The sequence below is a fragment of the Rattus rattus genome, chromosome 10 (assembly GCF_011064425.1).
Source record: "Rattus rattus isolate New Zealand chromosome 10, Rrattus_CSIRO_v1, whole genome shotgun sequence".
In the NCBI taxonomy this organism is placed as follows: domain Eukaryota; kingdom Metazoa; phylum Chordata; class Mammalia; order Rodentia; family Muridae; genus Rattus; species Rattus rattus.
The window spans coordinates 35,134,655-35,159,537 of record NC_046163.1 but is presented as its reverse complement, the minus strand read 5'-3'; the positions used below and the strand labels follow the sequence as shown (position 1 = coordinate 35,159,537).

Below are 24,883 nucleotides of genomic sequence, written 5' to 3'. Positions count from 1 at the left end.
AGCAATTAAGTTAGGAATGGTAGTGTCGAGGTAGCTGGGCCCAGGGCTGATTCGGTGGGTTTCTCGCGCCTGCAGTCAGCAGGCGTCGAGTGTTTGAAGAGTGCTAGAGACTTCGTCCTAAGGTTGATCTTTGCTTTATTGCCTCCAGGAATGAGCATGGGGAGAATGAGTCTTCGACGCGCGCGTTTGTGAGTGAGTGTGTGTGTGTGTGTGTGTGTGTGTGTGTGTGTGTGTGTGTGTGTAAACACAACAGTAACGCACGCCCTTCGCTGGCCAGCCCTGGGGCCGGGTGCACGCCTCCGCCCAGCGCACACGCGGCCGAGGATCGTTCAAAGTGCCCGCGGTGGCAGCCGGTTCCGCCCAGCGGTCTCCCGAAGCCAGAGAGGGCGGATCTGGGTGGATGCGGGCTGGAGACCCACCTGGGAGGCCCGGCGGCGGGGAGGCGTGGGAGTAGGACTGGACCGGGGGTGATGAGAGAGCTGATTGTGGCGGAAGGCCGAGGCGAGTGTGGGCGCGCACGGAGACCCGCGCCCCACCACCCCCGGTGCGCGGCCCAGGCCGCCTTCCTGCACCGGGCCCCGCGGCGGCCCGCTGCGTGACTCGCGCGTTCCCGGCCGAGTACGAGCTGTCCCTGGCCCAGCCTCAGCCAGACGCGGGGGAGAGAGAGTAGGGTCTGGTTAGTACCGGCCGGAAAGGAATTGGCCAGGAAAAAAAAAAGTGGAGGATGGATGGAATCATCCAGTCACAGAACACGCTCGGTGGGTTGGAGACGCTCTGAACTCCGAGCGCCAACCGGGGGTCCGCCGGGTCCTGGCCCACCCCGCCCCCTCTTTGATCCTAGAGGACCGATGCTGGGGACTGACCGGGAATCCCCAAAGCCGGCAGGAAGCTGCCTGGCGCGGTCGCCGCGCTCCGGGACCACCTGCTGCCGCGGCCCAGCCCGCCGCAGTATTTATACCGGGGCGCGAGCCCGCACGGCCGGGTGGGGGAGGGGCTGCAGGCCCCGCCCCCCGTCCGGCGGCCCCGCCCTCCGCACCTCGGACCAGAATAGGGGCTACCGAACTCGTTCCCCCTCCTTCGCCCCCTACTCTGGCCAGCCGGGGGTCTGCAGCCGGCTGCCCGGTTGGCAGCAAAGGCTGGAGGGCGGGCTTCCCTGCGGAAAGCGACGTCACGGCCGCTCCTGCAGTGTGAATGAATCAAAATGCCTGGGTGACCGCGGCCTCCCGGGCAGCCGGCACGCGAAGGGTGGAGGGGGAGGGGGAGAGAAGAGGGCGGGGAAGGGAGGAGGTGGGGGGGGTGGAAAGCCAGAGCCGCAGCAACAGCGTCTCCTCAACCCGGGATGTGCACCAGCCCGGGAGAGCGAGATCAAAGGGATTTGAAACAGCCTGAGGACTGGCGGGGGGAGGGGGCCGGCCAGCTTGTGGAGTCCTCCCGGAGAGGCGGAGGGCTCGGCTTCCTCTGTGACTCCAGCGGCCTGGTTGGTTTTATTATTATTATTTTCAAATCTCCGAATCCAGCCAGAGGGAGAGAGCGAGAGATCTCGGTAGACTGCGACTTGCTGCCTCTGGCTCCAAGATGATGCAGAGCGCGGCTGTCCCCGCGGAGGGGGCTGTCAAGGGGCTCCCGGAGATGCTCGGTGTGCCGATGCAACGTAAGACACCCTCCTTTCTCGCCGATTTAATTCGATAACAAGACAGCCAACAGCCTCAGCGGGTGTGGGGAGGCCGGACGCCGCTCGTGGCAGTGGCCGGGAGGGGTCGGGGTGCAGAGGCGGTCACAGAGCTGGGGTACTACCAAGTCAGTGTTTGAAGGGCTTGGCTCTGTTTGGGATCGAATGCGAAAGCTTCCGGGATACTGATGGTGGAGGGCCCCAGGGTGAAGAAAGTAGCATTTTTTGGGCCGCGGCTTTTATGGGAACCCTGGGGAGGATGCTGTCTGGGGACAACAGAGGTTTCCAGCTACAGGCCAGGCCCGAGGGCAAAAGTGGTCCCCCAAATGATTAGCTTTCGCGGCAATGGCCAAAGCTTGCAGAACCGCCGGTGCAACTTTACCCAACCTGGCGGGAAGTTGGAGAGCGCGTCCCGGGTCACAGGGCTGGGCAGAAGCCCCTTGCCACACTCTTGGTTTCGGCAGTTGGAGCACTTGGTTGAGTCCCCAGTCGCCGCTGCCTGTGTCGCAGCCGACAGACCGCTCCGGGTGAGCGAGTGCACTCACTACATTCCAGCTAGCGGAGGAATGCAGCGACGAGAAGCTCTGGAACGAAGTTGTGGACTCGGCGTGCAGCCTTTGCCTTGGCGAGGGTAGGCAACCTTAGTGGCACGGGGTTGGAAGAGGGAGAGAGACTCTAAACCTGTGAGCGCTTCACTAGCTCTCTCAATTTTTTTCCAGAGCCTGCAATTAGTTAAGACAGGTCCTTTCACCTCAGGTTTCTGGTGTGTACGCGTGTCCACACGCCGCAGAGATCTTTCCGGAGGGAATCCGGTTCGGACTCCTGAGCAGAGAGACAGAGAGAATCTGTGCAGACACCTAAACAGGTCGTCAAGCTTAGCGCGCGCTGGCGGGCTCCAGGTTTAAGTCTGGGTCCACAAACAGCTGCTTTGGGCTAGGTACCCCTGGGCACCCTAGAGAGAGGAAGGGTTCCCTCGATGGGCTTGCCAAGAGACTGTACTTCCGCCTATGACTGCTTTAGCGATGCGGTAGGAGTTTATTGTAAGTAAGAGCAGGCTCACCCAGGGATGGAGACTACCTACGATCCAGGGCGCAGCAGCGCGCCCTCCTGCGCCCTGGCTCTCCATCGCAGGGGTTCTGTATCAGCAAATCTCAGTCCAGCCAGTGTCTTGAGCTTTATTGTAAAGTTTTTGAGAGGAAAATGGAAGAGGTAGCTTCATTCGAGCCTGGTTTAGATTGTTCCTCGACTGGAGCCTACAGGGTTTTTTTGTGTCACCTGTTGTCGAACAGTTTCAAAGTTCGCTGCACCTTGGAAAATCGACTGCTAGAGTATTTTGTAGGCACTGCTGGTGATTGCTTCCAACAGCCCACCCAGGGCAGAGCCTGTAGGTTCTCATCTCCTGCACAAACACAAAAGTGAACCCTTTCTAAGGTACTCAAGTTCTTAAACTACTTGTAGCTATGTTGCGGCGCATGAGGGCGGTCTGTGAATGGATAAAGGATGTGGGGGTGTGACTCCGGTCCCCGTACTTAATGCACCTGTATTCTAATGACTTCCTCCACAGATGTTCTGCAGGATTCTGGACTCTCCTCTGACCATACACTTTTAGCATAAGCAAAATCCAGATTATCTTGATTTTTTTTTTTTTTTGTCTTTTGTTCAGGGCTGCTGAATGTCATGAGCACGCTTTGCTAAAAAGACACGGAAATCATTTTATCTTCATACTCTTCTCCAAAGGCTGAGTCTGGGCCCATACTGTAGAAAACTTAAGGAGGCAAAGAAAATTCCTCTGGGCAGAGAGGGAGAAAGGAGCGAGGGAGGGTGGGAGGGGAAGAGAGAACCCATTTACTAGAGTGGTTCCCCAGGGCAAAGCCAACCAAGAAGGGGTGTCAGCCCTCCATTTTGTCTTTCTTGGGTTCTGTGGAAGAAAGAGGAGGTAGGTGGGAGGAGGCACCAGTCAAGACTGAAGGGACCAATCCCGGAAGAGTTTAGGCTTCTTTCTCCTTCCCCTCACAAGCACATCTATCCACCAGCTTTATTACTGTGATTGGGGGACAGGTTTGGAATGGTTCCTCCTCTCAACCTACATAAATCCCCTCTTTCCTGATTGTAAGGCTTAATGGTCTAAGAACCAAGCTGGAAGAGTATGGGGGTACATCCTTGGGCATGGGGGAGAAATGGGGTAACCCCAGGACTATGGACTCTCTTAACCCCTAGAAAAGATAGCACAAAGAGAGACTCTTTCCAGGGAGATGGACCCTCAAGCAAACCAAGCAAGTTTGGGTTGACCGCCTTCCTCACAGATGCTGTCTATATTTCCATTCTCAGAACCACCGTAAAGAGTGTCTGACAGTAATACATGGATCCCTAACCTAGGTACCCCTGATGCCCTAGACTTTAAGGACTTTTTAGGATTTTAAATCCAGGGGGTTGGAGAAGAGGGGGAGAAATGGAAATGTCGCCTTGCCTGTTTGGGGACTGGTAAAAACAAATTCTTCCAGAAAACGGAAAACGTCTCCACTGATCTTTGCTCCCCCAATATCCGCCCACAACACTATAGCTCTTATGCACTGCTCTGCCACAGGTCAGTCCCGAGGCACAGTGGCAACCTTTGTGCTTCATCCCTCAGAGGTCTCTGCCTGGCCTCACAGTTCAGATGACCTCGAGCAGGATGCAGAAGGCGCTCTTTGATAAACTGCGCCTCTACCTGCAGCTGTCCAGATGTCGGGTTCAGAAAGATTGGGGAGAGAATGATGCCCAAAGTGATGCCCAAAGCAACCTGGTAGAGATATAGGGTCCCCTTTAATTAGGTCTCCCTTGCGGGGCCGTTGTTTTCTAAGGAATTCCAAACACCGCACCTTAAGGTGGATGGCCCTCCTGTTCCTTTGATGACATCCGCTAGATTACTTCCAGGTTCCTTTTCAGAGAGCTCGATGTGTCTTTCTGGGGGCAGCATGGATGGGTTAGGGGCTGCAGGTGAATGAGTCCTCACAACCCCTCAGTTCCCACCGCCGTGCCCTGGATACCGTTGGCCTGGCCCCTCTCCCGCACTAAAAGACATTTAGAAAAGTTCAGATGCATAGGAAGGTGAGGAGCACCGTCTGCCCTTTGCCCCGGGGTTGAACCCATCTTCACAAGGCTTCCTCGGCATCAAGGGGAAGGGCGGCGAAAATTTGCTATCGGGGAGATTGCTGGCGGGCAAGTGGGAGGAAACCCCTGCGGGAGAAGGAAAGAGCCGGTCCCGAGTGGAAAATCAGGAGCCGCGTTTCTGCGAACCCCGAACCCTGCGCTCCAAGCAGGGTTTACAATCCTGACCGCTGCCCTGGGGTGGGGAACTTCTTTTCCCGTCAGGACTTCTCTCGGAAGTCGGGAGCGCTCTTCCCTCTGCTTCTGCCTTGTCTCCCGGCGAGAGGAAGACCCCACAAAAACTGAATGTAGACACGGGAGAAAGTCAACAGATTCTGATACGGAATTTCAATCGAGCACAGTGCGCTGCAAGACTCCCGTACACACACACACACACACACACACACACACACACACACACACACACACACACACCTCAAAATGAGGTTATTGTATTTTCCCTGTTCAGGATGGTTATCCCCGCTAACGCTTTATGCCTGGGGAGTTGAGTTTTGCCTTCTCTAAATGCTGGGCGCTGCCCAGCCCTCCGCCAGACTTATAAAGAGAAGACAACGAGAAGAGACCCCAGTGATAGCAACTCTTAGGACAACGGGTGGTCTGGAGCGAGCAGGGGCGAGCTGGCTCCAACAGTCCCTTTTTGGATGGCAGTAGGGCGGAGGGAAATTGGGAAGCCACGCGGCCCCTTCTGCCCTGGCTGTAGATTTAACCATTAGCCCTCATCATGGACGCCGCGGAGAGGGTGAAGTGGGCGAAGGGCAAAGGTCTGCGCGCAGCAGTTTCTCAATGTCCCGGGAAGTTGCAGAGTCGGGAGCGAGGCAGGGGACCCGGCTCTAATTTAGTGCTGGCTACTTTGCTTGGCTGCCGCGGTGTTAGGCGGGGGAGTGGCGTGTTTGCGTCTGGGAGCGTGACCCGTGTTACCTCTTTTTGCCTCGCGGGCACCGAGGGCCTGGGTGGCCCTGGCGACAGTGCTGGATTCCTTTCCGCGAACTTGCAAGTGGCGCGTGCTCTTGGAAATGTGTGCACCACTTGCGCCCTGGGTTTGGGGGACAGTCGCCGATGTAGGCAGAGGCCACCGCGGTTGTCCTTCGGGACTTTGCGCGCACTGCGTCCTGGACAGTGTGATTACGGTTTGAGGGGGACAAGGGCAGGAGAGCTTGCGGCTACTGCCCCTGGATGCGCACTTGGCCCCTTTACTCTTGGCTCCGCTCGCGCTTCCCCTTCTGGGTTCCTTCTCAAACCCCAAGGTCTGATCTAACTGCGGTGGCCGAGCCGGGGACGCGCTTCTTGTTTCTGAGCGTCGGCCAGGTCTGTCACCGCGAGGGGAGGAGCGGCAGGTGCTCGAGTGCCAGAGCGCACCGTGCCAAAGAAGCCGCGCTGCGACCTCCTGGGCCGCCCGCGCCCAATTCGCGCCCAACTCCGGTAAAGACCGAAGCGAAGAGTGGCGCCAGCCCGGAGCTCCCGCAGGACACCGCGGTCCTAGGGAAACGCTGCTCTCCTTCCTTGCCCTCGGGAAGCCACAGCTTCCTTGCCCCAGCCAGGAGGCGGCCAGCAGTAGGGTCGCACGGCCCGCTCCTTTCGCCGGGTTCGAGTCTCGGTTCCCTCACTGAGGACTTTGAGAGGTTTGGAACCCTGCAGCCTTGAGAAAAATAATCAAGGCCTCTCGGTGGAGAGAGGGTGCTGCTCCGCCCGTGGCCGACTAGTTGGTAACCCTTTGCGGGTGAAGGCGAGCCCGCGCCGGTCGTGAGTGACTCTCAGGTTTCCAGAAGGCGGCACCTAGCTTATGACCATGCACGGGCTTCGTCCTGTGCCACTCCAGGATCCGCTTTTCCTAGATCTGATTTTCTTTTTTTACAGAAAAAAAAAATATTGAGGTTACTTTTATACATAAGGGCAACGTGCTTTTTGAAGAGATCCGAAGGTGCAACTAATGACAAAGAATTATTAGGAAAGAAGGCGTAGGATAAAACCGCAGGAAGTTAGGGGAGGGCAGGCGGCCGAACCTGCCTGGACGACCTCCACCCTGACAAAGGAGGTTAAGACAAGAATGTGGGCTGAATGCGGTGGGGATTACAGAGCCCTCCAGACGACGTTGAGCACCCCCACCCCCAATCTGACTGCAAATTCCAGGATGATTTTAAGCCGGAGTCTTTTTCTGCAGGCGAGGCAGGAACCCAGAGAAGTGGGACTCCCACAAAGCAATCTCTTCCCATTGCGTAGACAATAACATGGGCGACAGTGTTTGAACAGTGACCCGCTGACCCCGCTGACCAGGTGTAGACTGCTTCAAGTCCCAAATATTTGCATTGTCCCAATTTCCCATTTGCTTCGGATTTTAGTGCGCTTTCGCTCCACAGTACAGTCAATTAGCGATTACTTACCACCCGCATTAGCGGGCTTGTTGGACAGCGGGAGAGCGCCCGGTACTGTGGAGGAAGAGGCCAGGACCAAGGGCAGCCGCTAGCAGTCCTGCCGGAGTGGACAATTAATTAACTGGGATTAAGGGTACTTTCTGTTGCCTTAAAAAAATGTCCTTTGAGACTCCGGTTTGGGGGACCGACGACGTGGTGACTATTTGGTGGGTCTCTCTAGCTGGGAAATGCGGACGCTCTTCTAAATTGAAGAGGTGGAGGGTGGGGAGGATTGGATGAAGGGACCTTGTGTTATTTCTTACAGTTAGGGAGATTTATCAAGAATAGAGCTGAGAAGCTTTGGATGCACGAAGCTGATGGGGAGGGAAACCCAAGGTTAGAGAGGCTCTGAAGCTGCAGTTTGCTGTGGCAGGCACGAGGCACATCTGCATGCATCTGGAGATGGCTTGATGGGGCCCCCATTTACCGCTGCAGTGATTTTCTGCCGTTTCTTCCGTCCTGGAGTTAATATTAGCAACACCCATAATACAGACGTGTGCAGACGGAGCCTACCCTGGCTTGGTGGAAAGTCCCCTTTCCTCTTGGTTACCCCCTCCCATCTCTCTTCTTCCACTCCTCCTATTCTTAGCAAAATCTTTGCAGGAACGTAGGATCAAGCTGAAATTCACAGCACAGTGGGTTCCTTAGAGGTGGTGTGCCAGCAACCTTTCAGGGTGGTGGGACCTGTCTCCTGCCCCAGGTACAGGATCAGCAGGATTGACAACCCAAGGTACCAGGTGTAGGAGCTGCAAGCTGCTGGCTCCTGCCGCTGGCTCCAGCAGGGATAAAAATCAGCTGCAAATAGGTATGGGTGGTAAGCCTCACTATATATATATATTTTTTTGACCTTGGATTTTATAGGGGGCCCTCACCAAAATGGAGCATCTGTCAACCATTTTGAGGCAGTTGTTGGTGGTAGGTGGCCAGGTTGGCCTTAATTGGCAAAACTGAAATTGATTCTCCCTTGCAAAATGTATTTGGTTAATAACCGTGTTAGAGACAGACTGGAAGGCCATCCTGAGAGGTGAGTTCCTGCTTCTGCAACTATTTTCCTAGGCGTTAAAAACAAACAAACACCCACACTCCCTGCTATCTTCTCTGTCAGGCTGGATCTAGCCACAGATGTTTTACTGCAGTGCCTCGCCCCCAGATGCCCTTAAATCATAATTTGCTTTAATTATAATGCTGGGGGGTTAAGGGATTGGTTCTGGAGGACAGACAAATAGAGCAAAAACTTCACAGCCAAATTAATTGGAAGTTTCTTCTTATGAGGGAGAGGCTGCCAAACATATGGGATATTGCTACCGAATGTGACATTGGAAAAACACTGTGTGGAGATTTAGGAATGATTAGATGGGAGAGAGCGTAGAGATGGGGATCTGTCTCCAGCCTCTCCCAGACAGCCTTGGATTGGTTTAGTGTGTTTTCCTGTTTTATTTATAGTCACTGGAATATTTTATATACCAGCGAAGGATACTAATTCCATGTCAGTCTGTCTTCTGGAAGATTATCTTTTCTTTGCAAAGACATGTGACATTTGTGTGCTGTTTTGCTGCTGGACTCATATTAAAACAGCATGGGAATGACAGCTTTAAAACTGCAACATCTCTGGCGTCATGTTTAACCTACGATTTCATTAAAGAGCTAGGTTGCTTGTTTGATTTTGTGTTGTTGTTGTTGTTGTTGTTGTGTTTTTTTTGAACTGTCCAAGCAGAAACAGAACAAAGGAGATTTTTCGAAAAGACCCAGACTGTCAGGTGAACAGATAAGATCTGTTGGGGAAAGAGAACTAGAAAGAAATGGAAGGGAACCGGAGAGAAGGACACTGTCATTTCTGACACCAGCATTCCCTGGCTCCCAATCATTAAGACATTGCTTGAAACAAACTACAGGGAAATTAAGAAATTAGATAATAAGACACTTGTAGGTGAACATATTTTAAATATGCAGAGAATATGGTTACTTTACATGTGATGCCAATTTTTAAATTGGGGTCCCCCCCAACATTTCTGTGGCCTGGCCTTTGTCTCTGCGTCATCTACTTAGAAATATTATGATGTTCAGTTCATCTTTTCTCTTTGTTTTTAAATAATTTACATCATAACTCTATGCTCTAGTCACGCTGGCTTTTAGATTGTTTCTACTAGGTTATGAAAATCACTTACGATTTTATGACATTTTGGAAAGTTATACTAGTGTCTCTTGAAAACACACCAGAATAAATAGAAATGCTAAGGAGTCACTATAAATTGCCCAGTAAAAATGAACTCAATGTCTTTAGTAACATAGAGTCAGGAAGAAGGTAGGGAATGTCACAGACATCTAGTCACAATTTGTTTCATATGACTGAGTCCTGAGACGTAGGCTTTCCAGTTGTAAATTACTGGATGAATCAGCCCTCAGTCCTATAGGTCATAGCCATCAGGCAACTTACAAAAGAGTGAGTGATCAGAAAATAAAAGTCTACTGCCAGCAGTAATCGTAACGACTTTGAATTATTTAGTTTTGAAACAATTGTCCAGACACAAGACTATAATTTAATTTCAATATAGCCTTACATCTGACCTTTGGTAAGTCCTATCTTAGCTCATGGGGATACTTTAGAACTGGTCATTCCCAGACTGAACCAATGAGCTTCCACAATGTTATCTTCCCAAGCCCAGAATTTTAAAACAGGTTCCCTGCTTTGTTCTTAGGGAAAATCTCTGACATTGTTTTCTTCTTCTTCCATAGAAGGCAGGAATGGACATGTTTGAAAAAAGTGTGCTCCTGATATTTTAGTTGTGTATGAACTTCCTTCATGTCCATTTTAAAAGTCGGTAATTTTTAAATTTTAAAAATTGTGGGTTTTTTTTTGAAACTTACATCAACAAATGACTTATTCATTTGAAGTCACCTGTAAGAGAACAGAGGAGAAAAGCCTCAGAGAGGCGTTTTGGTGACATCAGTGGAAGCCATGACCTTCAGTCAGCCCCTATCCCCAATTCAGTCCCCAAGTGGTCTTCTTCAAATGGTGTCTGGGAATGAATGAATGAGCATGGAGCTTTAAAAGCATTTGACAGTGTTCAGAGGTCACCATAAGAGACATAGAGACCAGAATCACAGTTCTCATTTTGCAGGTGGGGCAGCTGGGCAGCAAGAACCGGTCAAACAGAGCCTGAGGAGTGTTGTGGGGTCTACAGACAGGAACCCATGCAAGCACTTCCACATAGCCCTTTCTTGAAAGCAGCTAGAAGAATTCACATTCTGGGTACCAGGTTGCTATGAAAAACTGAACTATATCCACCCAAAAGGCAGTTAAAAAGCAATGCCCCACAAAGCCTGCAAGTTCAGATTTTGCAAAATATTAATCTGGCATCAGAGCAAGGACAAGTGGACATTATCCCCATTGGTATAAACTAACTTGCTTTAAAAACATCAGAGCCATGTGTTGGCATTGTGATTCCACTGGAAAGATTTGAAGCCATGATTCATTTACCCAGGAAGGTGCACTTTCTTAAGTACGTTTTAGAAGGCATTGCTGGGGGTGTGGTAGTCTCCTGAGTGATTTTTCCTCCTTCTACCCTGTTGACCTTCTCTGACCAAAGAGATAGAAAACACCATTTTTCAAAGAATTAAAATCGATCATGTAAACCCATGCCCTCTGAAATGTTTGCTGGTTCCTCTGGTTCCTCAAAAGCAGTTTCTGGGAAGTGAAAAACAAAAACCACATAGGTAGGGACTGAAAATGGTCGGTGCTCTTTGGCGCTCTCTCTCTCTCTCTCTCTCTCTCTCTCTCTCTCTCTCTCTCTCTCTCTCTCTCTCTCTCTAGCATGGGCGGCTTGATGTGCCACAGATCACACCAGTCTTCATTCCCCAGCTTTCTGGAACTGCTGATGGAGGAATTGGGGGCTTGAAAGAACAACCCACTCTCTGTTGGGTCAGTGTGAAAACTAAGCCTCTCCTGGCTCTCCTGCAAATACTTCAGGAGCTTCCAGGCCAGCCTTGTGAGTCTCTGTAGGCTCTTAGTGAAGAAATGGTTCCAGAGAAAACTGTACAGTCTTTTGGACATTTCATGACCCAAAGCTCATGAGACCTTGTTCCATTCTTACCTGCAAATGCCAATGACCTCATCCTAAGGCAGAGTCTGCTAGACGTCTCCTTCCCAAATAGAAGAAAGTCTTGAGTTGCCTTTGTCTTCCATCCTCTAGGAGATGGTTAGAAGGCGTGTGCATCTGGACGAGTTAGAAGTCAGGGAGTGGAGGAGTTTTGAGTGTATCAGGGAAGCAAGGTATACTGGGGGAAATGGTGAAGTGTGAAGCAGGGTTTGTTTGTTTTGTTTTGTCCTCCCCCTCCCCCGCCCCCCAGTACCTGGGGTTGAACTTGGAGGCTTGCTCTTGTCAGGCAAATGCTCTGCTATTGAGCTCCAGCTCCAGTCCTGATGCAGTCTTGATGCATCTCAAACACATAAACTCATCTTGGTGACTGGCTGTGGATCACGCAGAAGGGGACTAATGGCTGGACAACGGTATTCCCTACTCAGCTCACGTGATCACGACCAGGCAATTACAGACAGGGGCTATCACTCCCATTTTAGGAAAACTGAGTTTCAAAGGAGTTTAGTAATTCGCTCACATCTGGGATCTGCATATGGGTCTGGCTCTAGTCTCTAGGCAACAGGGCAGACCTAAAGATTTGAAGGTCCAAACTTGAGACAGCTTTGAAAGCGTTCAAAATCACCCAGGAGTTTTGATCTCTCTCCTTCCCCCCTCCCTCTCCCTCTCCTCCTTCTCCTCTTCCTCCTTCTCCTCCTCCTCCTCCTCTCCCCCTCCCTTTCCCTCCTTCCACCCTCTCTCTGTGTATGTGTGTGTGTCCCTCTCCTGCTCCCCTTCCCCTCCAAAGAAGGGGACGCTTCTACTCCCCTCCTGGTGGGTTTCTGTGGCACTCCAGTGCACTCTCCGGCCACCCCAGGCTGGACAGCTCCCTCAGTCAACAGTGCGTTTCTCTCTCCAAGCTTGACTGCAGACTTGGCTCTTTGCCAAAGCGACAACGCCTTGGCCTGTGCATATGTGCATGTCTGTGTGCAAAACAGGTGGCCTGTTTGCACCGAGCTAGATTATATGTGTGTCTCTGAGTATTTGTGAACATGTGTGTGGGGGTGTGTGAATACTAAGTGTGCACCCTTTGGCTAGCGGCTCATCTCTCTTCTTGTCACTGCAAAACAGCAGTTTCAAGACAATCTCTGCCTTCATTTATCCTCTATAAAATGACAGAATCTAGCCAAATAATGTGTGTGTGTGTGTGTGTGTGTGTGTCTTTGTTTATCTGTGGCTGTGTTTCTCTGTGTATGCATGCACATGTCTGTATATTGAGCCCCTATGTGTGGCTGTATGTGGCTGTATGTGAGGAGGTCTGCATGGGCAATTAGCATGCCTATGTGTACATGCAGCTGGGCCTAACTTCATACTTGAGCACTCTGCAGGACAGTGGTGTGTCGTGTTCAGAGCCACTGTTTCCTTCCTTGGCTACCCCAGAGTTTCAGCTGTCTTTCCAAGCCTGAGTTCCCTGCTTCTGCTTTAGCAGAGAAGAGTAACTCAATGTGCAGCTAGGATTAAAGCCTCCACTTGAGATGGAATGACTCCTCTTAACAGGGAATTGAACTTACAGATTAGAGTGTGTATTGACTCCGAAGGTCTTTCTACATTCCAGTCTCCAAAGGAGGACTTTGTGGTCTCACTAAATATTGTCAGAAGTTGAGCTTACTGGAGAGCTGGAAGGTCTCATGCCTCTAAAATGGTTACAGCTTTACTCTTGGTGGGAAAGTTATGTGACTTTATCTGTCCTGGTTAGACTCTCCAAATCAAAAACATACAATAATAATAATAGCAATAATACGTCATTATACTAAAAAAGATATTGTAACTGTCTGAAAAATGTCTAGATAATTTTCATTTTTTAACTCATCACATGGGGTTGTATATCTTAGAACGTGGGGTCTGAGTTCATAGGTCAGCATCTTCTGAGGGGAAGGGATGGGTCTGAAGTTGACAGGCCAGCAAGAAGCCAGCACCTCCCAGCTGAAGTGCTCTCATGGGCGGGATCTTCCTGCTCCCAGCCCTCCCCTGAGTATTAGGCCTCCATCCCATGACATCCTAAATATGTGTCCTAAATATGTGTCTCAGAAATGTACATGTGCTCAAATGTTAGGTAGCACAGGGGTCTGCTTTCATTGCCTATCTAGAAAGGTAAGGTGGTGCTCAGTCCCCTTCAGCACTGGCCTGGGTCAGCCTGTCTTAAAGAGTACAGCCCCGTTTAGGCTCTCATCCCCTCTGGATGCTCTGGTCACACTGCTGACCCTCCAGCATCTCCTCATCTGTGAGTGAGGGTGACCCTTCCTGCTTCCCTGTGGGAATCTGAACTTAAAATGTCCCTGCTACAGTTCACAACAGGCCCTCCATACCCGGTTTTATTATTCTTCCTGGGCTTTGCAACTGTTTCTAACTTACTTTTACTTTAAAATTCCCCTTGCTCTGTTTTTGTCATCTCTCTCGGTTGGTAGTGGAATGTATTTGGAAGGTTTTGTTTGTTTGTTTTTAACATAAAACATGTCCTTAGTCTATACATTTGTGTCAAACCCAGGGGTCTAGTTTGGTCCCCAGACATGCCCTGGCTACCCCTAGTTTCATGTCCCAGGCTGGCTAGCTGTGATGTCTCCTGGCTGCTGGCTGCAGCCTGCAGCCGGATCGCCTGGTAGCCGGTGCTCGCGGTGTGCTCTGCGCTCCCGCCCCTGCTCCCTGCATACATTAGCCCTAATGTATTCTCTCTCGAATACCCATCATATTAAGTCTCTCGCTAGGTACCTTGCTCGAAATAAATTTTATGGCCATACATCCTCGCCCTCATCACATGCATTTGTAGCTTGGAGGAGAAATACAGTCATATCAAAGCAGTCGCACCGAGTAGACTAAACAATTGGGTAGGATTAGGCTGTGGTCCTGGAGCCAAGGGGGAGGCGGCTGCTTAGTCCAATTCTTCTGCTCAGAATCCAGGACCAGGCTTGTTCGGTCCCACAAAGAACTCCCTTGTGAGCCATCGGGACCGAAGCGTAACCAACTGCGTTCTCCCGGGGCGTTGGGGGTGGGGAGGGTGATGCCCAGCGGTGGCGGCAGGTGGTTGGCGCAGCGCACAGTCCACTCGGCAGTCAGGATCCTTGTTCAGCTATCTCCCGTTCTGCATCTTTTGTCCTTGATTCACTTTGAGCTGGAAGGCTTCGGAGTTGTCTGCCTTTCCCTGACAGATAGGTGGGTGAAGGCATCCCTGCTAACTTCCAACCTAACCCCTCACCTTCAGGGAGCGATGAAGGAGCCGCTGTCCCTTGCTGGAGGCTGGGCTTGACCTCGCTGTCCACCACTGGGCTGTGCTCACACGCAGTCTCTCCTGGCCAGCGCTCTTCCCAAGCCTTTTCCCAACAGCACCGCTGCCCTGCAGCCTCCCGCCCCTCCCCCACCCCGCCCACTGTGGCCCCAGATAGAGACCCCAGGAGTGGCAGGCAGGTATGCCCCAAGCTTTTCTGGCTTGCCCTACGATCTGCGCTGGAGGGGAGGGAGCTGTATGAGAGACATGCCTATCAAGGTCCAGAGAGGTGAAGCCCACACACACACTGGCAGAACTTAGAACCGCTAAGCCCCCTTGTAATCACAGAGAACCCTGATGGAGGAAGGCTGTGTATCCTGCCCTGCCCTGACTTTCCCCGACATGTGGATTCCTCTGTAATCCCGAGAGAAAGTGTTGGCCACCCCCCACACACACCCCGTTTTCCAAGTGAGGAACTGAGGCAGAGTAGTCAGTCATCTGCTCAAGGTGCCAATGAAGAGCCAGGATTCAAACGCCCACAGTCTGGTACCCGGTGTCTTTCCCGTCTCTCTTGTTAAGTTACTGTCATGAGGCATCAGAACTCCTCCATAAGTACTTACTTACCAGTTTTTTTTAAAGATGTCTTTCTCACAGAGGAAAACTTACTTTGTTTGAGACAGGGCCCTGCCTAATCTGCTTTTTCTTTTTTCTTTCTTTCTCCCCCCCACCCCCTGGAGCTGGGGACCGAACCCAGGGCCTTGCGCTTGCTAGGCAAGCGCTCTACCACTGAGCTAAATCCCCAACCCTAATCTGCTTTTTAAACCTCTTAAGCCTTCTGATTAGGTTTCCCAAGTGCTGGGATAACAGGTGTGTGCTACATTCCTGGCTTGGGGGGGGGGAAAACGTCTGTGAAGTAGAAAGAAAGAAAAACATCCTAGAATAAAAACTGATAATTAGCAAGTGTCCCACCTGCATGCTGCCGCCTCAGTGCAGGAGTCAGGGAGCAGATCCGACTGGCAGATCTGATTTTCAGATGAATGCCGGTGGTTCTCAGGTTCCACAAGGGATGGGGAGGTTGGAGCTTAACTGGCTCCAAGGTGGCCACTTGGGTGTTACCCGGCCATTGATGATGTTTCAAACAAGTGTCCTGAGAGTTAAGAAAGCTTTCTCTGAACATGGGTGTTTTTGAGATTTTTTTTTTTTTTGACAGCATGCATTAGTTGTGCATAATAATGAGTCTCCTCGTGAGATTTTCCTATGCATAGATGATATACTTTGATCACATTTGTTTGCCTCATAATCTCTCTAGTTCCCTGTCCCCCCATCTTCCACCCCTTCACAGATAATCTTTTCTACTCCAATCCGTTCTTTTCTTCTTTCCTTTCTTTCCTTCTGACAGGATGGCCTGTAACCCAGACTGGGGTCACATTTCCTATGTAACTCAGGCTGTCCTTGAACTCCTGATCCTTCTGCCCCCGTCTCCCAACAGCCGAAATAACAGGTACACCTGCGCCACGTCTGCTTTCAGACTTACGTTTTGTTAGTTATTTATTTTATGTGTATGAGTGTTTTGTCGGAATGCATGCCTGTGCGCCATGTGCCTGGCTGTCCCCTGCAGGTGTCAGAGAGGGTATTAGATCTTCTGAAGCTGGAGTTAAGGACGGTCATGAGCCACCACAGGCTGGAAACACAACTCCGCCCTCTGCGAGCCTTTAACTTCTGAGCCTTAGTTCCAGCTCCATCTTTAAAAAAAAAAAAAAAAACAAAAAAAAAAACCTAGAATTTACTCAGATCTAATTTCAATATTTATAAATGAAATAAAAACTCTACGTGTAAATACACCTGCTCCCTGCCTTGCAACAGAGTCTCACTGTGTTGCTGCCTCTTTGGTGGTGGGATTAAAGGTGTACGCCACCACACTCAGCTCCATTCTCTTTTATCTCTTAGATTTATTTTCTGTATATGTGCGTGTGTCTCTGTGTGTGTGTACATGTGTGCGGGTGCCCACAGAGGCCAGAAGAGGACATCAGATTCCTGAGGCTATAGTCACGGTGGTTTGAGAGTCTCCTGATGGGTAGGTCCTGGGAATCAAACTTAGTTCCTCTGGAAGACGAGGAGGTGCTCCTACCTGCTCAGCTGCCTCTCCAGTACCACATCCTGTTTTCTTTATCCGTTCACCTGTTGATGGACACCCAGGCCAATCCCACAATGCCACTGTGGCGGAGAGTGCCGGGAGAACCATGGGTATGCAGGTGCCTGTGTGTGTGCTAGCTGCCATTCCTTGGGACATATATTCAGGAATGGGGCAGCCAGGCAAATGCCTGGTTTCGAGTTTTGAGGCACAGCCGTGGGATTTTCCATAGCAGCTGCATTAATTCAGATTCCCTTCCATAGTGACTAAGGTTCTTTCCCCACCCACATCCTCCGCCTCTTTTGTTTTGTTGTTCCTTTCTTCTCTGTAGACGTTCTGTTGAGGGTGAGATGGAATCTCAGTGGCTACGTACGTTTTTGATATGTTGGTTTTTTGCCCTCAGTGTTTTCCACAAGCTAACATTTTAAAATTAATACCTCGCTCTTGAGCATGACATGCGTGACACATGCAGCTCGCGATTCACGAGCTGTTCAGATTCGATGCTTTTTGTCAGCACTGCGGAGCACGGAGGAAACACAGAACCCTTCTGAGTGAATGCTGGGAGTGCAAGTTGGGGCGGTTGCTGTGGAGTACATAGCCTTGTGGAGCTGAACTCTGTGCCAGGCACCTGCTAATGATGAGGGAGAAAAAAATTATTTACAACAGATAAGGGAAAGTCATGGTTGTAGAAATTTGTCCCTGTGAGTGCGTATCTGGGGGAGGCAATGCTTGAAACTTTACCTGTTTAATCTTACTATCCGTTACATTCAATTACAGTCCTCTCTCTCTCTCTCTCTCTCTCTCTCTCTCTCTCTCTCTCTCTCTCTGTGTGTGTGTGTGTGTGTGTGTGTGTCTGTGTGTAGGGGAAAATAATCTAAAGATACTAGCACATTTGTCCATCCAGCTGTGGGAACCTGGTCATTTTACAGAAATAGTGGTCTAAAATATTACCGAACCTCAAGCAGATCCCTTGATGGAATTGTCTGAATAAAACAGCAGCAGGAAGTCACAGAGGGAAAGGACAGGGCAGTGGTTAGAGTTCGGTTGCAGGCTACAGACCCCACTTTTGTTATGGTAGTGGACAGTGGTCCATTGCCAGGTGCTGAGTGACTTTCAGCTTGGAGGTGACACCATAATGCTGAGCATCCAGAGACAGTCCTTTCCCTCTAGAATGTCATTGCCTTGGCCGCGATTGGTCAGGGTACTTTGACCACAGCCCTTTTTTGCCTCTACTGGGACCCACACTAGTATGATACAAGCCTGTTCCTCAGCTGTCATCTGGTTAACCCAGTTCTGAATTCAAGTTCCTTTCAGGTTGGTGGACTTCAATCAAAGCATAAACTGGGAATGGGGAAAGTGGTTCAGTTGTAGAGTACTTGCCTAGTGTGTGTGAGGCTCTGGATTCTATCCCTGTCACTTCAGAACCCAAACTGGAAGGGAGTCTGGAAAACCAACATATAACTTTCCTGTGTGAACTATAGAAGCAAACGTCACCAGGGTCATACTGCTTAAGTCACTGCATGTCTTTCAGCTCAGGAAGATACTGAGATTCCCTTGAGTACCCTCAGGCCTGGACGTTGGCTTAACCCCACTCCTGATAGCATTTGCTTCTTGGACCAGATGGCCTTCATCCATGCCTAGATGCTTCGCTTTGGGATGATGCCTTAATACAACTTCTACCCATTATTGAAAATGTGGCAGCCTGGGGTGGGGGTGCACTCACTTCAGGGTTTGGTCTGGCTATGAAAGGCTCATTCTCTGCCTCTCTTTTCTCTCCATAGAGATTCCCCAGTGCGCCGGTTGCAACCAGCACATCCTCGATAAGTTCATCCTGAAGGTCCTGGACAGACACTGGCACAGCTCCTGCCTCAAGTGTGCAGACTGCCAGATGCAGCTAGCTGACAGGTGCTTCTCCAGGGCCGGGAGTGTCTACTGCAAAGAAGATTTCTTCAAGTGAGTCACAGCCTACTGCTCCTTACGGCTGCTTCTGTCTTCTCAGGCAGTAGGGAGGATAGGGAAATTACGGTGTCTTTGGTACCTTCCTTATAGTCCTTCTGAACTACATTGCAACCTGGGAACTAGCACCTGACCTCACCCGGGCTCTTCAGAGTGGAGATCTGGCCAAGGGCATGGGCTAGGCTTCACCAGTCTGAAGAAAGTGTGCTTTCTGTCTCAGTGAGTCAGGGCTCAGGGTTTGCCCTATCATTCAGGAGACTCAGAGCATAAGCTCTTAGCTTGTGCCCTGTCTTTGAAGGAGCATTCAAGGCTGTCTCCTTGGCTGCTTTCAGGCCTCAGAGGTGAGAGAAGGTTGCCAGGGTCATAGGTTTCATTGTCTGGAATGGAAACATGACAGTTAGGAGCCCAGCCCTGCCTGGGCTTAAAACTACTTATTGGCTGTGTTCTTTTAGTCAGTTACTGAACTTTGGTGTGTCTCAGTTTGCTTGTCTGTTGAAAGTGGGGCTACAAATAGAGCTCTCATGTTACATCGGGTTTTTTTTCTTTTCTTTTCTTTTTTTCCGGAGCTGGGGATCGAACCCAGGGCCTTGCGCTTGCTAGGCAAGTGCTCTACCGCTGAGCTAAATCCCCAACCTGTTACATCGGTTTTAAATAGAGTAACGTATGTAAAGTTCTTGGGAGGAGATGTCATGTGACATTGGCTCTAAACGCTGCCCTGGACTTTCTGTTTGGGGATTGAGTTCATCAGGAAAATCCTGCTGGGGCTTTGGGCAAGCGAGAGTCTCCAGGATTTATTTTCGGCATCGTTTAGTTCCTTCCTAGGACCCATTACCTGAGTCCGATGCTTTAGTCAACAGGAGCCTGCAGCCAAAGGAGAAGCAGCCCAGGGTGTGGGGTGACACATCAGTGCCACTGAGTCTGGTGCTCACTCACACTGGGGAGCTTCCTGAGAGTGAAACGGGGCTGCCAGGGAGGCTCACCCAGGCCTGAAGCATTCATGACCAGTGGCCAGCTGGGGGAGGGGCAGTCACAGCCTCCTGGTCATGTGTTCTGGAGACAAGGAGGAGGAATAGTGGGAAATTCTGAGGCTTTTCAAATCCCTTTCGAGTCTCCCTGAAGAGATTGATCCTGCCTTTTCCTTTCTTTTCCTTTGGGGTGGGGGGTGTTTACTGCTTCTCTCTCTTTCTTCTGGTTTTCTCCACCCCTGACCCTCCCTGTTTCTACCCCTTAGACCGCACCATTCCCCAGTGGGTGACAACGCTTGTTTCTGTCTTGCTGCCTCAATGGTGCCCTAGCCAGGCAATGTGGCAGCCCTTGTGGACTGGATTCCGTTGGTATTGTGTGTTTCATTGCATTTGTGTGTGTGTGTGTGTGTGTGTGTGTGTGTGTGTGTGGTTAGAGTCAGAGGAAGCTGGGGAAGGGGACACCACCCTACAGTTTGTCCTTGTATTTTGGAAAGCCCCAGAGAGCTCCAGAGGTAAGGTATAGTCCAAATTACCTTCTCAGACACCCAGAGACAAAGGCGGAACAGGTACTGAGATGCCCCTGGATCAGACATCAGAGTCCACAGGGATTCTAGCTGGTCCAGCCTGGCAGGTCAGAGTAGCTGGTGTGGTAGAGGCAGAGGCTGTTAGGGCCATGGACCAGAGTTTCCCCAGTCAGAAGCACCTCCTGAGCCCCCCAGCATAGCCTCAGGATCCTGTCTGGTTTTGACCTGTTCAGCTGGTTACAGCTTGGGAAAGCGGGTGGGAAGCAAGAGTCTGGGAGAAAGAATGGCAAGCAAAGAGGGTCTCCCTAGACCCAGGAGGGGCCTAGGTGAGGCAGGAGAGGGATCACCATAGCTCTTCTTCAGTCAGGCGAGTACCCCAGCAGCCCTGCCTCCTGCCTCCCATTTTTCCCCTTCCTGGCCTTGTAGCAACAACTCCTGACTGGCCGTCTCTTGCTTCCTGAAGTTCACAAGCCTCTCCAGACCAGCTGCCTTTCCTCACAGCATAGGCCGAATCCCAGCTCTGTCTTTCCCCAGAGCCCCTTACCAGACAGCATTCTTGGAGGCCTCTAACCTGGGCTTCCAGTTCTCCCTCTCTTTACTGCTTCAGCACAAGTGTCAGGCAGAGGATTACCCACCATTCCATGGGAGCCCAGAGAACAGCTCCTGATAGTAGGAGCCCTGGGGGGGCATCACACCCTCTGCCTGCCCTCTCTCTCACACGGTTTACTCCAGTTTGTTTCTCTTGAGCCTGTCTTCCTTGTTGGCTGAGGACCTGTGTTATTTCTCCACAGAAACACCCAACCCTTGCCCACAGGACTGTTGCTGTGTTTGAGAAACATACAGTAAACGCCATAGTGGGTTTGCAGGGGCTTTGGTGAACAGTTTCTTCTGTGTTTTGCTTGGTGTCTTGGGAAACGCAGCTGTAATTATTTCCTTTGTTCTGCAAGACTGCTGGGCCGAGCTGCCTCCGGGTTGATGTGGAGGGAGCTGGCCACAGGCTCAGTGCTGAAGCAGGCCATTAGCTCTGTGAGGAGTGCTGTGAGGAGGGAACTTAAAGCCAAGGCCATTAACCAGAGGGGAAGATTGGCACCTCCCAAGTGTCCAGTGAGGAGGCTTGATTTACGAACCTCATCCAACTCTCCGGGACTGAACTGATGCTGCAGGTCCCATCTTCGGTAAGAATAGGGGGAGGAGGAAGCAGGCTGTCCCCTGGGAACCCTGCTCCCCCCCCAAAAAAAAACAAAAAAACAAAAAAACAAAAAAACCGGTGACAGGTACCACGAACTTTCCCTTCAGGCCACAGTGTGCTCTTTGATGTGGGATCTGGAAGACACTGGTCAGAGGCAGGAAGAATCCTTTCTCTGTGCTCTTGGAGAAACAGAGGAAGAACTGTGGTCTTTTCTGGCAGTTACTGCATAGTCCTGCCCTGAGACAGGGAAGGATTCAGCTGATCTGCTGACTGGCACTGGCACTGCAGTTCTAAGGTCCTGGAATAATCTGTTTGTCTGAAACATGGAGCAGGGCAATAATTTACTGTTTTGCACAGCCGCAGAGTCGTTCTTCACGTGTGTTCTATGTGCAATATGCAAGTCAAGAATAGGATGTGAAGAGTGAATGCCCTCGGAATGTGTACTATTTCAACAGCAAAGAGCAGGAACTGAGAGAGCCCCCATCAGAGCTGGGCTTCCACCAGGGAGCCATGGTAATACTGGCCACGGGCAGCAGGGGGCGATGTTGTATACCCGGAGGAAGAATTACTGTGGGGAGATCGGAGGTGGCATTCTGTGGTGCTGTTTTCTTTTCTTTCTTTCTTTTCTTTTCTTTCTTTTCTTTCTTTCTTTCTTTCTTTCTTTCTTTTTTCTTTCTTTCTTTCTTTCTTTCTTTCTTTCTTTCTTTCTTTCTTTCTTTCTTTCTTTCTTTCTTTCTTCCTTCCTTCCTTCCTTCCTTCCTCTCTCTCTCTCTCTCTCTCTCTCTCTCTCTCTCTCTCTCTCCCTCCCACCCTCCCTACCTCTCCCTCCCTCCCTCCTGTACCTTCTCTTTCTTTTGAGTTTTTGAAACCAGAACATTTATTTTATGACTGATTAAAATCCTCAAGATGAAGTGGATGCTACAACAGCTGCCCTCTTGGGTTTAGGTGTTGTTCCTTCACAGAATCCACGTTTGAGTCTGCGGTAGACAATTTTTAGGTTCCTTATCCGTGCAGTCCTGGTGGTGTTTCATTTCTTAGCCCGGCCACTCCACTTTCTCTTGCTCTTGGCAGGGTAGCCGCATTTGCCACAGGTCGACTTCTGAAGGTGGCAGGCCTTAGAGCCACAGCAGGCGGCACAGCGTGTGTGTCTTACAGCAATGCTTTGCAAACAATGGTGCTCCTTTCGCCGTCTTGCCTCTGCCCTCTCTCCAGCCCCTTGGTGGTGCTCCTTTCTGACAGGGCCTTTAACTTCCGACCTGCTCAGTAACGTGGGTTGATTTTTCTTTTGTTGTTGTTGCTGCTGCTGCTGTTTTTCTTTCTGGGTCTTTAGCGTCTCTGCTCCAAAGGAGATAAAGTCTTCAAGCCTGAGGGAAGAGATACCCAACTGATACAGAGAAAGGGGCTGTGATGTCCTGAGTCCAGTCAGTCCTAGGAGAGCCAGCCTCCATGCAGAAGGCATCCTGAAGCCTGTTGCACTGCATTTGTTAAGCACGTCTTTTCCAGACTGTGTTCAATATAACACATAGGGCCAGGGCCTGAGGAGAGTGGGGGTTTGGGAACAGGTCTTCCAAGCTCACCCTTCATCACCGTCAAGTGACAGGGAGCCCTGAACGTCCCCTAACTGAAGCACAGTGCACCCAGGGTGGGTCTCTGCCCTGGCAGATGTGTTCCTGCACTGGTAGATGATCCCTTAGTACCTCTGGGCTCAGGTGCTTTCTTTAGGAAAGGTGAGAATTCTGATGTCCCCTGCTGTAGAAGACCCACAGTGCACAGGACCATTCTGCAAAATGGAGTTGTAGAAGCAGCTTGGTGAACCCAGATGGAGCTTGCTAGCATCCATCCTCTCTTTTACTAGCTGGCTGTCAGAAAAAAAAAAAAAAGCAAGTACCCAGCCTTTCTATGCCTCTCGGGAGTGCACACCTCTACATGGTTACCTCTAGAGTGAGTAACCGTGCCCATGTGGCATTAGGGGTTTATGGCTAACTCTGGGAGCCTGGTCCTGCTATAGAGGACATGGCTCTTAGAACCTCCTCTTTCAAGGCTGGGGCTGCTCCCACCTCTCCTATTCGCCCTCCTTCCGAGTTGAGAGCTTCCGATAGAGATGACTTGTAACTGTCTGGAGTGGCTCACCTCCAGGTAGGGCAACGTGGAGGGTGTTTGCAGTGTGTCAGGGGCTAAGTCACAGAGAAACGGGTCCTGTTGATTGATGTGGCTTGGGAGAGAAACCACGATGCTTCCAATGCCAGGGCAAGCATGGCTGGAAGTGAGGTTCATACAGTGTTTGGGTAAGGGGAAGACTTCAAGGTCATCCCAGGAGGCAGGGCATTTCAATTGACCCGGATGACTGGGGATCTAGACTCTGCCTGTCAAGGCTTGTGGGAGACAGATGCAGGCTTTCTAGGGTGCTGTGGTCCTAGAAGGCTCCTATATGAAAGGTAGTACTTTAGGGGGTGTACCCCCTCTGTTCCCAAGGCTTTCACCCTGCTAGGTAGCTAAGGGGTCTCTGGAGGGGTGAAGGACACAGCCTCAGGGAACTATGTGGGCGAGCATTCTCTTCGCCTTGCCAGCCCCTCCCCCAGCCAGTCAATCTGCAGGTGGCTGTCAGCCAAGGGCAGGTAGGCAGCGTCCTTGGGGCTGTGTGATTTATCCCTGCAGTCCAGGACACTGTGTTGCAGCATGCTGGCTGTTTGGCTGACACAGGGTGGTTTTCCTGGCTGTGCACAGGTCTCTGCTGGTGTCCTCCACCTAATCCCTCAGTGACCAGAACCTCTCTGTTCGTTATCGGATTTGAAGGCAGGAGCCTATAGATTATGGCCTCATCTTTAAGGAACAAGGTCGGCCTCCTCTTGAGTGGACTTCATAAAAAGGGGTGGGTGTTGGGATTTAATCCACGATCATCGTGAACCTGAGACATCAGGCGTCATGGAGCTACTCATGTGGCTGTGTCTAAGGTGGAAATAAGAACGTCAGCCCCTTTGAGTTACTGTTAGGGTTGAGGAAGACGAGGCAAGTGCCAGGTGGTTGCCATTGTGAGCTGGTCTCACTAGGGCAGTGATGGTGCATGTGTCCAGGCAGTCGTAGGAAAGCAAGAGAAGGCTTGTCCTAGGGTCAGAGGCTAAGGTGATGAAGCTCTCAAGCCTCGGGGTCAGACAGTGCTCCGGGCAGAAGCTGTGGCAGTGTCAGTCATGGGAACCGTGGATCTTGATTTGGGAGTGGACTGGGAGCCTGTTCCTCTGAGTCAATACTGTTCTGGGACTGTCAGTGGCCGTGAATGCGGTCTGGGGTCAGACGTTTGCTCCGCCACCTTGTATTTCTAATAACTATACATCTCCTGGGAGACAGACAGACACACAGACAGATGTGCAGTCACATATAGACACACACAGAAACACACGAACATATACACGCACAGACACACATAGTACTGAGGAACCTGCAGGCAGGAGGGTCTCTTTGACATGTGGTTTCCATAATTTCTGAATAGTTTATAGTCTAATTCCCTTGCTAAACAAATTACACCTTTTAAGGTAACGATCGGATGGCTCCAATAGTGCCTGTGTGC

General features: G+C 50.9%; 1 protein-coding gene across 1 annotated transcript in view; it reads left to right on the top strand.

Moving 5' to 3' along the window:
- The first annotated feature begins 1,575 nt into the window (after positions 1–1,575).
- The window catches only part of Lhx4 (LIM homeobox 4), a 39,646-nt gene continuing 16,338 nt past the window's right edge, over positions 1,576–24,883 (top strand). Inside the window, exons 1-2 of the mRNA XM_032915652.1 lie at positions 1,576–1,651; positions 18,469–18,640. Coding sequence (XP_032771543.1) covers positions 1,576–1,651; positions 18,469–18,640 — 248 coding nt within the window. The remainder of the gene's footprint in view (positions 1,652–18,468; positions 18,641–24,883) is intronic.